Source organism: Pygocentrus nattereri, chromosome 25, assembly GCF_015220715.1.
Source record: "Pygocentrus nattereri isolate fPygNat1 chromosome 25, fPygNat1.pri, whole genome shotgun sequence".
Lineage (NCBI taxonomy): Eukaryota > Metazoa > Chordata > Actinopteri > Characiformes > Serrasalmidae > Pygocentrus > Pygocentrus nattereri.
Genome location: NC_051235.1, coordinates 8706774 through 8722064, shown reverse-complemented (window position 1 = coordinate 8722064; position 15291 = coordinate 8706774). Strand labels below are relative to the sequence as shown.

General features: G+C 39.2%; 1 protein-coding gene across 3 annotated transcripts in view; it reads right to left on the bottom strand.

Annotated features, from left to right (window-relative positions):
- zranb3 (zinc finger, RAN-binding domain containing 3) overlaps nucleotides 1-15291 on the bottom strand; it is a 98677-nt gene that overhangs the window by 17452 nt on the left and 65934 nt on the right. For all 3 annotated transcript variants that reach the window (XM_017694574.2, XM_037534321.1, XM_037534320.1), the window contains 2 exons: nucleotides 10934-11164; nucleotides 7029-7135 (listed from right to left, as the gene is read on the bottom strand). In XM_017694574.2, the coding sequence (XP_017550063.2) occupies nucleotides 7029-7135; nucleotides 10934-11164 (338 nt within the window). The remainder of the gene's footprint in view (nucleotides 1-7028; nucleotides 7136-10933; nucleotides 11165-15291) is intronic.

The window sequence follows — 15291 nt, the reverse complement described above, 5'->3', positions numbered from 1 at the left end:
CTGTAGCCATTATATCTTTATCAACATGACATGAGCAGTTTATTTATGTTCATATATGTCATATAAACAGCAGCTGTTTATATTACATTTCTTATACACAACTAAGAGGACACCAATGTGGCTTTTGGCAAGCACTGATTTGTTAAGTAATCTCAAATTGACTTGCTTTGGGGCAGTCGTGGGCTGGAGGTTAGGGATCTGGCCCTGTGACCGGAAGGTCGCCGGTTTGATCCCCAGGGCCGAGAGTCCATGACTGAGGTGTCCTTGAGCAAGACACCTAACCCCCAACTGCTCCCCGGGCGCCGTGGATAGGGCTGCCCACCGCTCCGGGCAAGTGTGCTCACTGCCCCCTAGTGTGTGTGTTCACTGGTGTGTATGTGGTGTTTCACTTCACGGATGGGTTAAATGCGGAGGTGGAATTTCCCCGGTTGTGGGATCAAAAAAGTATCACTTACTTACTTATGTAGGGCAACAGCATAAAAATGGCCATCCTGAAGTCCAAAAGTCACATATCCAAATCTATGTAAGATTACTTAAAAGAGAATTTTATGATTTTGCAAAAAAAGATAACCACACATATCAACTAAATTCTGGATTCAATTTCGTATGCACCAAGATATTAGAAGTGTGTACGAAGTTTACAGACCAAAACCGCTTTAGATACATCCTACGTGAGAACATGGTTTTGTTTAAACTGAGGGGCAGACAAGAAGTTAATAAAACGACTGGCCACTGAAACTTCTATCATTTAAAGCTGTAAACTGATCACTATTTACTAGTTAAAATAAACATTAATCCCATGATTGGAAGTAGCTGTACCTCAGCAGTTCCTGAAAGCCGTCCACAACATTCTTATCTATAATTTTGCAAACCCATGTGTGATTTTCATCAAATTGTAAACCAGTAAACCAAAACACGTTTTCTGAGATTTATAAGTAATACTGACAATGTTAAAATCATGGTTAATCTGGGGGGAAAGGGAGTTTTTGGGGGTACTACTCTAGAATAGGCACTCTGCATGCACCTCTTCACCCTTTTTAAGGCCAAAAGCTTTTCTCAAAACTACTGTAAAAGTCTCACGCATTAGGGAGCATATTCATAACTTTTCTGTGTAATGACTTTCTGTAACGCAGCTTTTAGAGGCAATAAACCAAGAGTTACCAATCACAAAGGGCCAGTGTGGCTGCAAGTGTTCATTCTAATCAAACAGAAGCACACCTGATTCCACTTCTTTAATCAGCCTGCAAATAACTGACCATTTACACAACCTGGGGGTAACTCGTTTTTTATGGTGGTAATATTTCTCATCTACTGTAGGGAGATGACCACAGCCTTTTCACATCTTTAAAATTCTGAATCTTTTTGAATTTTTTCACATATTTTATTTTTTGTACCAAATTATGGAAAGTACTATCAATAAAGTATTGATATCGATAAGCAGTATCGCTATGGGTAAAATCCTAATGATACCCATCCCTACCGTTGAGTGCTGACTAGCAGGTAAAAGGATAAACAAGGTAACGCAAGACGGAGGATGCACGGCTAGAGTTATCCTTCGGTTTGTATGGTAACGTAGTGAACAGTAGAAGTAATGTGTAAATGATGCATGTCTTGGCGCTTTTTATGCAAAATCTGATCTCATCTGACCACATTGGGCACACATGTGATTGGAATCCAGAGAATCCAGATCCAATTCATACATAAAATAAGTTAATATAAGGTGTAAACAGCTTCTTTAAAAAACCTTACTACAAAATTTGGTCACAATGATAGCCGCAGTCACAATGACCCCTTGCAGATAAGACTCATGACCCAAACACCTGTCTTCAGATGTCTAGATCCTTTCACTAATGCTGAACAATTCTGACTCAATTCTGCCACAAGGGTCAGCAACATGCGGCTCTAGAGGCACATTCGTCTTTTGCACTGCCCCCTTGCAGCTCCACAGCAGAACTAGATTTTTAGGTGAAAATAAATTAATCCTAATTAGTAGCAAAAATGTAGCTTTTCTGATGGTTCTAACGCAAAGTTCTAAAACAGTTTCTTAAATGCTGGACGTTAATGTGTAACTGCTAATTTAACCTTTAACTCTGAAGACTGGCTCACAGACTGCTAGTCACCATAACAACGCAGACAACAGTCTCATTTAGCTAACAAGAAAAAGAAAGATTTAAGGCGAACTAATTTGCATTAATAAGCACTGCAGCTGGTTTCCTGATGCATTGAATCTGCAATGAGAAACTGTCAGCCACTAAAAAGTCATCAAACTTAAGTCACTTTACTCATCAGCTCCTTCCCATTCCACCTTAAACAGTGCCCAAGATGCCAGAATGTAACTGCTGCACCATTTGAGGTGGAACTGGAAAATTCGAATAAGAAAGCTGGTAAATGGCAAGCTGACTTGAGTCGAATGTTGAGACATTTTACAAGAAACTGTTCTACTTTATTTAAAGCAGAGAAAAGCAAGTCTGGATTTTCACTTATATTTTAGCCTATTCTAGCACATTAACACACACTAAGACATATTTACAGCCAACGTGGTAAAATGTTAGTCCAATAAAATGGACACAAAACGTTGTGGCTACCAAGGTGGGTTGATTTCTTACTACACGGGTTGCAGACCCCTGCTATAATGTTTGATGTCATGAGTGCTTATGTCACTAATTTTTAATGTGTACTCTAGTTTGCAGTTATGACACCAGACATGGATACTCTGAGAAATTCTCAAAGTATCAATTTTAACTCAAATTCAAAAACGTTCAAAACAAACGTTACACCACACAAACGTTACATCTCAGTGTAACAGTGTAGTGGTAGTAATCTGCCAGTGTTCAGCAGTTAGACGACTAGCTAGAGATCTGTAAAGTGTTACTCTGCTAACACTACTACACGAGTGCCACAGAAGTGACTGAGAAATTTGAAGGAGTGCGGCTAGGCTAAGAGCTCAAATTAAAAAAAAAAAAAAAAAGGTCACTGTTCTCAGTGTTAACCTGACAAGCCAACATGTTCCAACATAATCCACTGAGCAGAAAATCATTTACCTCATGTAGAAGACAAAGACTGCTTCTCAATAGCGTCAAACTGACTCGGTTATGGTTTAAACCCACAGTGGCTACAAGATTTTCCTTTGCTTCTGAATAACCAAGGCAGATTAATTCATTTAAAAAGTTACGTGTGTTTGCTGCACAATCCTGTTGTATATATGACTGACAACGTAGCCCCTGCGATTCTCAGACTCCAATAATTCTCAACTGTCATCATTCAGAACGTAAACCGTATCTAAAGAAGTTAATCAGGTGGTCTTTTTGTTCCATGTCTGCTCTCTAAATTCTTTTAATAATAAAGAATAATGTAAAACAATGACATTAATAAATAAATGTCTTCCGTCTCCAGCCACTGCACGTTAACTGCACCGCTACACAGGCGAACTTCAAGTTTTTATTTAAGTTTAGTCATATGTACAATGCACATGTGCAAACTTCTGCACATGCAAGTTCAAGCTTAATGTGTCACATTTTGACAGCATCAACTATTTCTGTTACACTGGTAACTTCGAAGTATTTTGGCACAAAACCCGCTGTATAAAATAAGTGCTGCATTCAGCTACATGATGAAGTTCTGTTCATTTTTTAGTCCACAGCAAGTCATACTGTGACCTAAACCACAAAAACACGACGTGTAAGTTGGTGCAGTGTGATTTGGGTGACTATTGACTTCTAGTGTTATCAATTTTAGCCTTGTAGCTCCAGCGCTAAACCAAAGAAGGAAAGTTTGGAAGGAAACACTGAAAAATAGGGATGAAATTAAACGAAACATGACGGTTTTCCTCGTATTCACAAGGAAGTACGTTATACTTTGCTACTCTGAAACATGAATGCCTGAGCATGAACATGTAGCCAAGAACGTGTTGTTATGGTTCTGGCTGGGTTGGCATGGCTGTATCGCTAACTTGGCTAACCAGGCAAACCCCCAGCTGCTCCCAGGGAGCTGTGGATAGGGCTGCCCACTGCTCTGGGCGAGTGCTCAGGGCCCTTAGTGTGTGTGCATTCACTGTGGCCGTTTCGCTGCGTAGATGGGTTAAATGTGGAGGTGAATTTTCCTGTTGTGGGACTAATAAGAGGTAACTTAACTTACTCTAGTTGATGTTCGCTAGGTCCAGAAACAATTCAGATACACTTCTCTGACAATTAACATCTTGGCACATCATCCACTTAAAAGAAAACACCTCATCACCATCTAAACGTGACACTGGTTAGATTTGTTAGCTCATTATCTTATCTAAATACGAAGACTCTGTAATTCACTCAACAGGAAAATCTACCAGTTTCCCTTTGTTTGTGAATAATAAAATCTATATTATTTTCAGCCAAAGTTAGTTTCTCATCTCATTGTTTATCCCTCCCTGAGCTTAACTGGATATGCATTCTTTAACTATTATGGATATTTAAGTATCAGAATTAGCTGCAAGGCACATCTCTAGTGCAAAATTGTGTAAATTGGATTGTTTTATTTATTGACTATAGATATTTTCATAAATTGGTGGAATTCCACATTTAAGTGGCCACATTTTGCCTGCATCCAGACCTGGTGCTTTTACAAGTGACTGGGATGCTATGTACCAGCAGCTGCTGCAGGGCTGTTCCTTTTCCTGTAGATCTGCAATGCTCCATTACTCACACACGTACAAACGCCCTCTACCAGAGCCATATACGAACAAAAAAGCCTTCTTTCCCCTCTCTTTTCTTCTCTCCCTGTGCAACTGCTGATGGTGCAGAACACCGCCCTGCTGCTGCTGTTGCTAGAGGAGACAGCAGGGAGTCCTACAGAACTAACGGCATGAAGAGCTAAAGACATTCGTGCACAAATCTCTCTCTCTAATGCATGTAAAACACAATTTCTGTCTTTCTCGGGGAAGGCAGTCTGATCATCCTTCCGAGATGCCAGAGTGAGCCTGATGAGTGTGAATTAGCATAATCTGATATGCTGTCAAGCTTTGTACATGAACATGCGTTAGCATAAGGAAGTGCATCGTCTATGGGCCACCTCGGATGTTATTAGGCATATGATATATAACAGCACCCAATCATTTCCATTTGAATTCACTGCAGGCGATTCTGAACCTGACTTGTCTCTTGTTCTCAGTTTGTCCGTCTCTCACTCTCACTATTCTTTTCTCTGTCTTTTTATGCCTCTCTCCCTTTGTCTCCGTCTTTCTTTCTCACTCTTGCTCCATTTACTTCTGCCTTTCTTTCCCTGTTCCCGAGTCCTGCCCGTAGCCCCTCCATTCATCACTCCCGAGCTGAAATAGCCAGAGGAAAAAGTCTTATTAAATATCTAACTCTGATAATATTTCTCAATCTAAGTCAATTAAAGGCCCTTGTGCTCATATTTCCTCCCGTTTAACATGGCTTCAGAGAGGTTCAGGAATGCCGAGTGAAGACAACATAAATGATGGCAAGCAATTTCAACTTGAGAGAACATTTTATTTAGCCTCCGCTGAGATAGGCATGCTCAGTCTACACAGCCAGTGTGGAAAGAGAGCATCAGAGAGGGATAAAGAGACAGATGGACATATGAAAAAGCAAGATACAGAGGAAAGCCATGCAGACACATAAATAGAGAAAGAAAGAAAGGACAGAGAGAATGAAAGAAAGGAGCGAGAAAGAGAATGAAAGACAAAAGAACGAGAGAAAGAATTAAAGAAAGAAAGGAGCAAGCGAGAGATAGAAATAGAAAGAGAACAACAGCAATTAAAAAGGAGACACAAAATGGGAGGGAGAGAGAGAGAGAGAGCACAAGTGAAAGAGAGTACAGTGGTAGGGAAGAGAATGACAGAATCTGATAAAGAGAAACAGAAAGAGTGAGGGAGATAGAGACAGATGGGGAGAGAGAAAGAGACAGAGAAGGATGCAATGGTAGTGAGGAGAATGACAAAATGATGAAACACAGAGAGACCAATGGAGAGAGAGAGGGAGAGAGAGAGCGAGAGGGGGAGAGGGGGAGAGAGAGAGAGAGGGCGAGACAGACACAGAAAGAGACACAGATGGAGCGGGGAGAGAGAGATTTACATGATTTTTAAAAGGCTCATACCATGGAAAACAATTTCCTTCCCTTTTTAAAATAAAGCTTTACGTATATAGTACATAAACACTCAAACTTTCAAAGACTATCATTCACTCTGCAGTCCATACAGTCCATATATGGAAACTAAACTGCAAAACAGCTTGCTCATCGCATCTGTGATGTCATGAGAACTCATTTATATATATCTGCCTATTCAGCCTTCAGCAGTTTAGCCCTGCCCATTCGTGTTGAACTTGTGTCACATGTGTCAGGCTCCAGTCCTTGTGGGCAAAAACACTGCATACTTCAGCAACACTGCCTCATTAAACACACCTGATTCAGCTCATCAGCTAATTAGCAAAGCCTTCATGAACTGAATTCAGAGCATGAAGGTAAACGCTGATCTCTGCAGCACTTTGGCCTGGAAGGTCCCCAGTTCAACATGCCTGATCTAAGGGGTGTTTCAGCTCTGAGTGCTTTTTTTGAATGAGGTGTAATACAGGGCAGACGTCATTTACATGCATCGCTCTTGAAGGCATGGCCTGTTTAACTCTGAGGGATAAAGAGAGGTTGGAAAACTTTCATGTAATGATGAATTGTGACATTCTAAGTGGACCTCGTGTGAAAAAATTAAATGCAAAAAAAAAAAAAAAAGTAGGACGTAGGCCTTTTAATATACCAATTACCAACACTCAATGCATCTTTAAAGAAAGAAGAGCAAAAGAAAAAGAAAAATAGAGAGGAGAGACCGAGAAAGAAGGAGTGAAAGAGACAAAGAGGAAGTGAGTGTGCTAAGGAGAGAAAGAGAGAGTGAGATTTAGTGGCAATGAAAAGAATAATGGCAAGAAAATATAAAGTGTGATAAAGAGAACAGAGCTCATAAATCTGGTCTAGTTTGGATGCTCAGTGTAAGGAGAGAGTGTAAGAGGGAAAAATGAAGCCACCATTGTGTCTGTGTGTGTTACCTGGTCGTAGACGTAGATCCTGTCGGTATTTTTGCTGGCACAAAACTTCAGACTGTCATACACGGGCAGAAAGTCATCTACAGGGTTACACCCACTGCCATCATTATCTAGCCAAGAGAGAGAAAGAGGAGGAAAGGAGGAGAGGAAGGGGGAAGGAGAGAAGGAGGGATGATCATTACTGCCTGTGCCTCAATCACACTAACAGCATCAGGAAAAGGTCAACAAGAAAAAAAAAAGAAAAAAAAAAAAAAGAGAGGGAGAGGACTAGAGGCTATATCAGTAAACGAGTGCAAAATCACTCCATCCTCCACTGCCTCATTGCTCATCCTCTCGTTCATTAACCACACAAACCCATTAACAACATCTAAAAACTGCTCTGCTCTGAGATGCTTTGTAAAACACCAACTTTATTTTGGAGGACTGACCCTGGATCAGTTACTGCCGCCCATAACGAACTTAGTTATTCCAACAAATGAGCTTAAATCACTGCCGTCCTCACGCCAGCCTGTGGAGTAGTTTGAATTATGCCTTTAATACACTGTCACCTTTCAGACGTGATAAAAACAGATGGCTCTTGCAGTAAGAATGGTAATGAAGTTCATCTGAGGAACATTAATCAAACCTACATCGCTAAAAATATATCATTAGCCCCCCGTGCAGTACAGTACAGTACAGTACCATGCAAAAGTCAAATACCACACTTTGCTAACTTAAGTCAAAACAGCCACTCAGCACAAATTTTTCAGGATACATTTCTAAGATCAGACATTCTGAGATCAGATATAAAATTTACATTTACATAAGGAAGAAGAAAGTTTAGTGAAAATAAAAGGTAAAATTAGTTTTCAAATCTGGAGTTAAAAATAATTCATAAAAATGATGAAAAGATATGGTGAATTTTTGGATTGCGAGACCCAGAAAATGCAGCCAACTTCTAAGACTGAACTTTGGACATGTAGAAAAAAAATATCCCTGCAGATTTCTTTGAAGTAAATACCGAAATACTGTTGAGGTTTCTGTGTAAATTTCTGTTAAATATATGTTTTCATCTTTTTACTGTTGCTGAAAACTGAATAACATCTACATGGTGCCTGTTTTGACTGAAAATTAAGTAAATGAAAGGTGGTTTTTGGCTGGCAAATCCCTGGCATCATACCATTGTGTGATATATATATATGACCACATTATGACCACCTCCTTGTTTCTATGCTCATTGTCCATTAACCAGTTCCACTTACTCTATAGGTGAACTCTGTAGTTCTACAGTTACAGACTGTAGTCCATCTGTTTCTCTCATACTCTGTTACCCTGTTCTTCAGTGGTCAGGACCCCCATGGACCCTCACAGAGCAGGTACTATTTGGGTGGTGGATCATTCTCAGCACTGCAGTAACACTGACGTGGTGGTGGTGTGTGTGTGTTGTGCTGGTATGAGTGGATCAGTGCTGCTGTGTCATGATGTCTGCCTGCAGCTCAGAGCATGCTTAACCAACACAAGAGCATTTCTAGAACATCATCATCTATTCTTGTACTTACATAGGATATCACCCAACATTTAATAGGTCAGTTATGTGTATGTGTGGGAATACTGCTGTCTTTCTACTGTTTGCACAAAATAAATAATATTAATTTTAAAAAATGACCAGTCACCAAGCACAGGCCTACGGTGAATGCAGAACTGATCCCAACTGACCCAAATCAGCAGTATAAATTAAAAAGTGTACCAGTGCCTCTTTTTACCTGGTTGCAAATTCCTGCTGGCAAAACCTCTTGATGGACTGTTGCCTCTGGGCTGACAATATGTATTGTAAAAAGTTAAGATAGCACAGCCATCTCAGCCTGGACCATCGCACTGCGTCATTACAGACCCATTAGCTGCAGCTTACTGAGAGAACTGGCACGCTTCAGGAAGAAAAACAACACCGAGGGCTGTCAAGCACTCCAGCATGTGTGAAAATGGTGGGCTTTTCGGGAGAAAATGGCTGTTTATTTTTAGGGCCTAAGTTGCAGCATTCTGCAGCAGTGCTTATAGTGTTTTTTCTCCTCCATTCACTCATCAGCCTGAAGCCTATGGCTAGATCCAAATGATGCAATTACAGACTGTACTTTATCATGTAACTTAAAAAGAAAACTCTAAAAAATGATAATGAATAACAAATGACAACTAGTTGGGAAGCAATTAACATCTCATTTCCATAATATTACGGCTTTTATCAGGTGATGATTTTTAAAAGCATAACTTTTTGAAGCAAATGTTAGTTTTTTTCTGACATGCATACTAAAAAAAACAGGCAACATAACACGGCTCACTAGGAAGGTATTTTTAAATAAATGAGCATTTTTGCTGTCTGTTTGCAATAAATTAAATAGAAAGCTGTTCAAATCTTGGCATTTTCTTTTGGAAAAGGTGCAAAACTCAAGGAACAAAAGACAGAAGTATTACTTTAGAAACACCCCTCATATTTTAGCTCCCAGTTGTAATGCCAGCATTCATTAGGACTTAAACTTCTCAGGCGTTTAAACCAATATATGGTAAAATTATTTTAACCTTTTCAACTCCTTGAGACCACCGGTGGTTCCAAAATGCACTTAGTCATGTTCTTCATAACTTTCATATTTCATAAGCTACACTCAAAAAGTGGGTGTCATATGAGAGCTGTAACTGTCGTCTTTCCAGTCAAATAGATGGGTAATGGAATTTTAAACTTTATAATAAAAGAAGCTGAATTTTTTTGACCCATTTTTCCACAAATCTGGGCTATAACTGTATGTTTAACTATAAACAGATGGTGTTTCTTCAGTGACCTGCTCTGTAAAAATGATTTTGATAAAATAATACAAAGAGCATCTAAGATTTTTGGCTTTCAGCAGTAAATTGTAAGCCTATAACGATGTGTGTATGATCATAAAACATGTTCTGTTCATTTGAGGGGAGCTTTTACAAAACATAAATGAATAAAATAAAAATGTATTTATTTCATGCAGTTACTGAATAATCTGCCTATGATTTGGTCATGTAAATTCAAATGGAAAAACCAAAAAATACCCATGAGCATAAGAGGTTAATATGTGCTTTAAACAATGCTTATCAAATCATTGATAGTTCATAGCTAACAGTTTGCTGGCTAAACTTTTGCACCTTTATTTTTTCTCACTGAAAATTAGCATTTAAAATCAAGCAACTGAAAGATGTCAAAAAAGACATTTTGGCTTCAGTGTATTTAATCTGTCTACAGTGTTGTTTCACTAGGAAAGTACTACTATAGCTGAGTGCAGAGGGAGTTTTTCTTGGCCTCTCTTTGTCTTGGCCTGTTCCTTAGGTTCTGGCCCTGTGCAATGTGACAAATAAATCTGAACAAAACTGACCTGAAATGAACCCAGTGTGATAGTTTGTCTACTTTGTACAAGCAGGGTTCAATACTGATCACCAGACAGGCTGGTAGGTTTTAGCACTTAACACGGCCAACATTGCCTACTTTGACAGAAACTTGACTGTCATGCAAACCGACCAAATCGCAGGCTGTTGTTTTTGCATGGCATGTAGGGCCAGGTCACTGCAGGTGAAACCGAATCTGAACAGACAGTATGATTTGACTAACTTTTTTCCGTCTTCGAAAGCCTCACTGTTGTCACGGTGTGCAGAGCAGGCAACAACTTCTACTGGTGGCTTGCTAGCATTCAGCTTGATAAACAAAAGTTGTACTGATAACAGCAGTGCATGGAAGTGCGTACACATGGATGGGCAGATAGCCAATCGCAGTTTAACTTCCAAGACAGCTGTGGCCATCTTGGCATACAATATACATCAGACGGTCTGTGTAACTTTGTGGGTGGGGCGACTGAAGCTGAAACTGCCATGCTGTGGGTGCACAACTGATCTGCTTTGCCAGTATGAGCTGAGATTACCAGTGGAAGGGTCTGTTTGTGATTCTTGGAGCAAAAGTGTGGATCTCTCTTCTTCATCCTCCTTCGACAGCTGGCTCTGTTTGGTCAGAGGAGTTTGGGGTGTTATGGCGATGGGCCGGTCGCCTGATGCTTCAGAGGTGGCCTGGTCGCCTTCTGAGTCGGAAAGAGTGATGCAAGGGCTGGAGACAGAGAGAGAGGGAGATGGGGAAGGAGAAGCAGAGGGGCTACGAGCTGGAAATTAAAGCAAGGGATGTGAAGGGAGGATTTGAGAGAGAAAAAAAAATACAGAAAGGACAGATTAATGAGCGACATTCACGCTGCAGACCTGGTCTGGACTTCAAAAAGAGTAACAATGAAAAGCAAAGAACAACAGTCAGACTGTTCCACAGAGCATGCTCATTATTCTGGTCATCTAAACGGCAGCTGTAAATAAACTGCCTTAAATAACACTTGGGTTGTTAGTGAAAGTCAAGACTGCACACAGATGTGGAGGACTGAGCAGATGCTGTGCGTGTGACTGATCTGATTCAAGTCTGTGTAGACCAGAGTCTCTGTGCATTTTTTACACAATGGGACATGCTAAAGCGAAAAAACTACTGCCTCACTGAGACCAGCTTTCACATGTTCTTGCGGTCCATTTCTGAAAACTCTCCTAGGTGCGGTCACACAAAGAATCAAAAGATGAGGACAGTTCCGAAACATTATAATCCTTTACAGACAAGACAAGGTCTATAATGTCCAGGACAAGGACAACCAAAACTTGGGGAAAGTAGACATTTGTAATTGTTTGTGTGATACTGCTTGTATTTTCACTAGGGCTATACTGGTATACTCTTGGATGTTGAAATGGGCAAATATAAGGATGGGTTTATCAACATGTAGCTCCAGTAACGTGCCTTTAAATTCTTTTACAAATACAGTTGTTTTATTTTATAGTAACTTCATTACAGATGGCACAATACTGATTTTAAAACATTACATATCAGCTGATACGGATCTGATATCAGCACAGATTTTCTTCTTTAAAAATGACTACGTTTTAAAGTTAGTTATTTTTATATGAAGCGCTTCACTTAAGCTAAGCATCTAAAACCAGGTTAATATGCTCAAAATTACTCAAAACATGTTACAGGAAGAAATATGTATATTATAACAACATAACACAATGTAAGAGTGTGTTAGCTAGGATGGGTTTGTTACAGTATTGTCGGTTTACCAAAAGATGTCCATAACTTTTATGACCAATTCACACAGGACAAGAAATCTCAGTACAAATGACTGGGAGTGGCTTCTCAAAACACACTCTGTCTTTACTCCAAAAATAAGATTAGAAAAAAATATTAAAACACTTATTTTAGCTGTTATTCTGTTTATTTTAATCATCTACCCAGCTGTTTTCAGTGAATGCACTGCATATAGTCAGTAGCACAGCCAATAGCCAACATCTTTTTGTTTCTGTATTTTGTACATACTTTAATGTTCAGAGTGAAACACTTGAGGTAGGATGGTACATTAGCTTGATTAACCACAGAGAACCAAAACAAATGCTCCATCAAGTGCCTCCAACAGAGCTACAAGATTGGTATTTTTTGTTTTAAATCACTATTTGAAAGAGAAGAGCTGCAACTTAAAAATGTAACTGAGAAAAATTGACATAATAATACAGATATTGTGAAATTAGACTAGTCAGAAGCAACAAAACAACCGTGTGCTTTGGACATGACAACAAAACCACAACTAGAGTTCAGTGCTCAAGCCAGAAAAAGTGGATGTGTTGATCACCTTGGTCTGAACGTTAATCTACACAAAATATTTGCGTTTAAATGGCATCAAAATCCTTCTCCACATTTAACTGACAAGATTTTGACATGTCGAGTGGCATTGGATAAATATAACATGAGATGTTTTACAGAAGGAAAAAGGCGTCACAATCTTTACTAACGCAAAAAAATGGCCATGGTACATTCAGATGGGACTAAAATCACTGAAAAATGGTGATAAAAGTAAGTGATAAAAGTAGGAAGTAACCACCTCCTCATCTAAAACTAATCATTATCGAATAACGCTGTGGTCAAATAAGTCAGTAAAACATTGACACGTTTTATTTTTGACCACTTAAAATTATATCGACCAACACTATCTGAAATTTTAGCTCTTCAAAATTGACACCGCTACTGTTGACATCATTTTCATATCAGTTGCACTTTCGGTTTCGCCACCGAAATGAACAAGCAGGTAGCAGAAGGAATATCAATATTCATATTCAATTCTCTCTTCGCACTATGACCCTCTCTCTTCTCACTTTCTCACTCACTCCCCACGTCTCCCTCCTCGCTTTCTCTCACTATTTCTCCTCACACCTTCCCACCAACCCCCACTATTTTTCTCTTTTCCCAGCTCCCCCCTTCCTGTTCAAAGGCCAGCTTCACATGGATCTGATGAAATGTCACCTGAATTTTCGAGTAGCAGAATTCTACACCACTGCTGTGCACTGCTGTAACAAGCCCAGGTGTTAGATGAAAATCGGACCCCTGCGGAAAGGCGCTCCCCACTATAAATTTAATCGCAGAAAAATCCCAGTCTAAGCGTCATTTTAACAGCTGTACATCAAATACGTTTGTTTGTTAAATGGCATCGGAAAAATGTATTTATTGATTAGGTACAGATACAGCGGAGGCATCGCTCTTTATTTTCTAGTTTCAGAGAACTATTGGATCTTGTCTTAGGCCTTTTTGTATGTGTGGATGTGTTTGTTTGAAAAATGTTCAGTTAAATTCTCTGTATCATGTGTAAGCCTGTAGAACAGGGATCAGCAACAAGCGGCTCTTTTACTGCCCTGTTTCGGCTCCACCACAGAATTCGATTCTTTGGTAAAAATAAAATAATCTTCCTTTGCAGTAAAAAAAAAAAACAAAACCTTTTTTTAAACATTGATGTAATGTATAACTGCTAATTCACCAACCTTTAACCCTGCAGTGCACAGACTGCTGGTCACCATAGCAACAAAGATAACAGTCTGTTTGGAGGGGTGTTGGGTGGTTGTGGTGCCACATCACCTTATATCTATATGATCATTAATAAACGATGAGTTGTGACATTAATATTGAAGTGAAAAAGAAAAAAAAGGAATGCTGACCTGGGAATATAATAAAAAAAAAAATTTAATAAAAAAAAGGAAACTATTCCTTTTACTACACAAAAAGCTTTTAAGCTTAAATCAGAGCAAAGTAAGTGTGTTTTCGTTTATATGACATTCGTTTAGTACACACTCCGACATATTTACAGCAGTATGGGCAGATATATGGGCAGTACCAATTAAGGTGGAAGGGGACATTAAAGCTGGTGAATGAGAAGCTGATTTCAGCCTCGTAAAATGACAAAGGTTGAGAGACATTTTACAAAAACTGATCTACTTTTACAGAAAAGTTTCCTGCCAGAGAAAAGCAACTACAGCTGAACTAAAGCTTAAAGCGGAGCAAGGTTAAGTCTGCATTTTTGTCTAGATTGTATTCTTTAGCATATACTAATACATATGGAGACATAATTCCAGCCAAACTGCAAAATGGACATAAAATATTGTGGCTTCCAAGGTGGTTAGATTTTTGCTGAAAGGACAAAATGGCTCTTTTTCATTTGGGTTGTCAACTCCTCCCCTGCTGCAGAACATAAAACGAGTATGTATGCGTATCTGTGGTGTGTCTTAAGGACAGCAATGCTTTTGTAATGATTCGAGATCAAACGTTACTCACAGCTTTGGTTTGCTCATCTGGGAAGAGGAGGAGATGTAGCTATGTGAGTGAGGGAGACACAGACACCTCAAGCTGTTTGTGTGATATTTCAATTGATTATGCGTGTGTTCGTAGGTTCTTTGCATGAATTGCTGTAATCAAAGCAAACTTTCTATTGTGTAATTCTTTCTTGTGAGTAATTCTTGGAGCAGGACACGTGCATCAGGATGAATAGAGATAAATGTCATAATTAAGGATCTGTTTCTTTCCAATAACGCACGGATAAAAGGAGTGCATTAAAATGGGACTGGAGAAAGAAAGGTGTTTGAGTAAATGGCTTAACTAATGAATAAGGTCATTACACACTGAATCACATTACACAGTGAATCTATGAATCTACACTGAAGAGGCACTTCTAATTCCGTAAAACAGAATCAGACAATGCAAAGTAAATCTGTATGAGTTTAATACTTCTCCCCCTTACAGAAACACTAGCATGTGTACTTGTGCTGGGTGATAAGGCTAAAAAAAATATACAAACCTATTTTCAAAAAATGTGGCACGCTGTGCAAAGTGTAAATAAAACAAAATGCAATGATGTGCAAATCATTTAAACCCCATATTTAATTG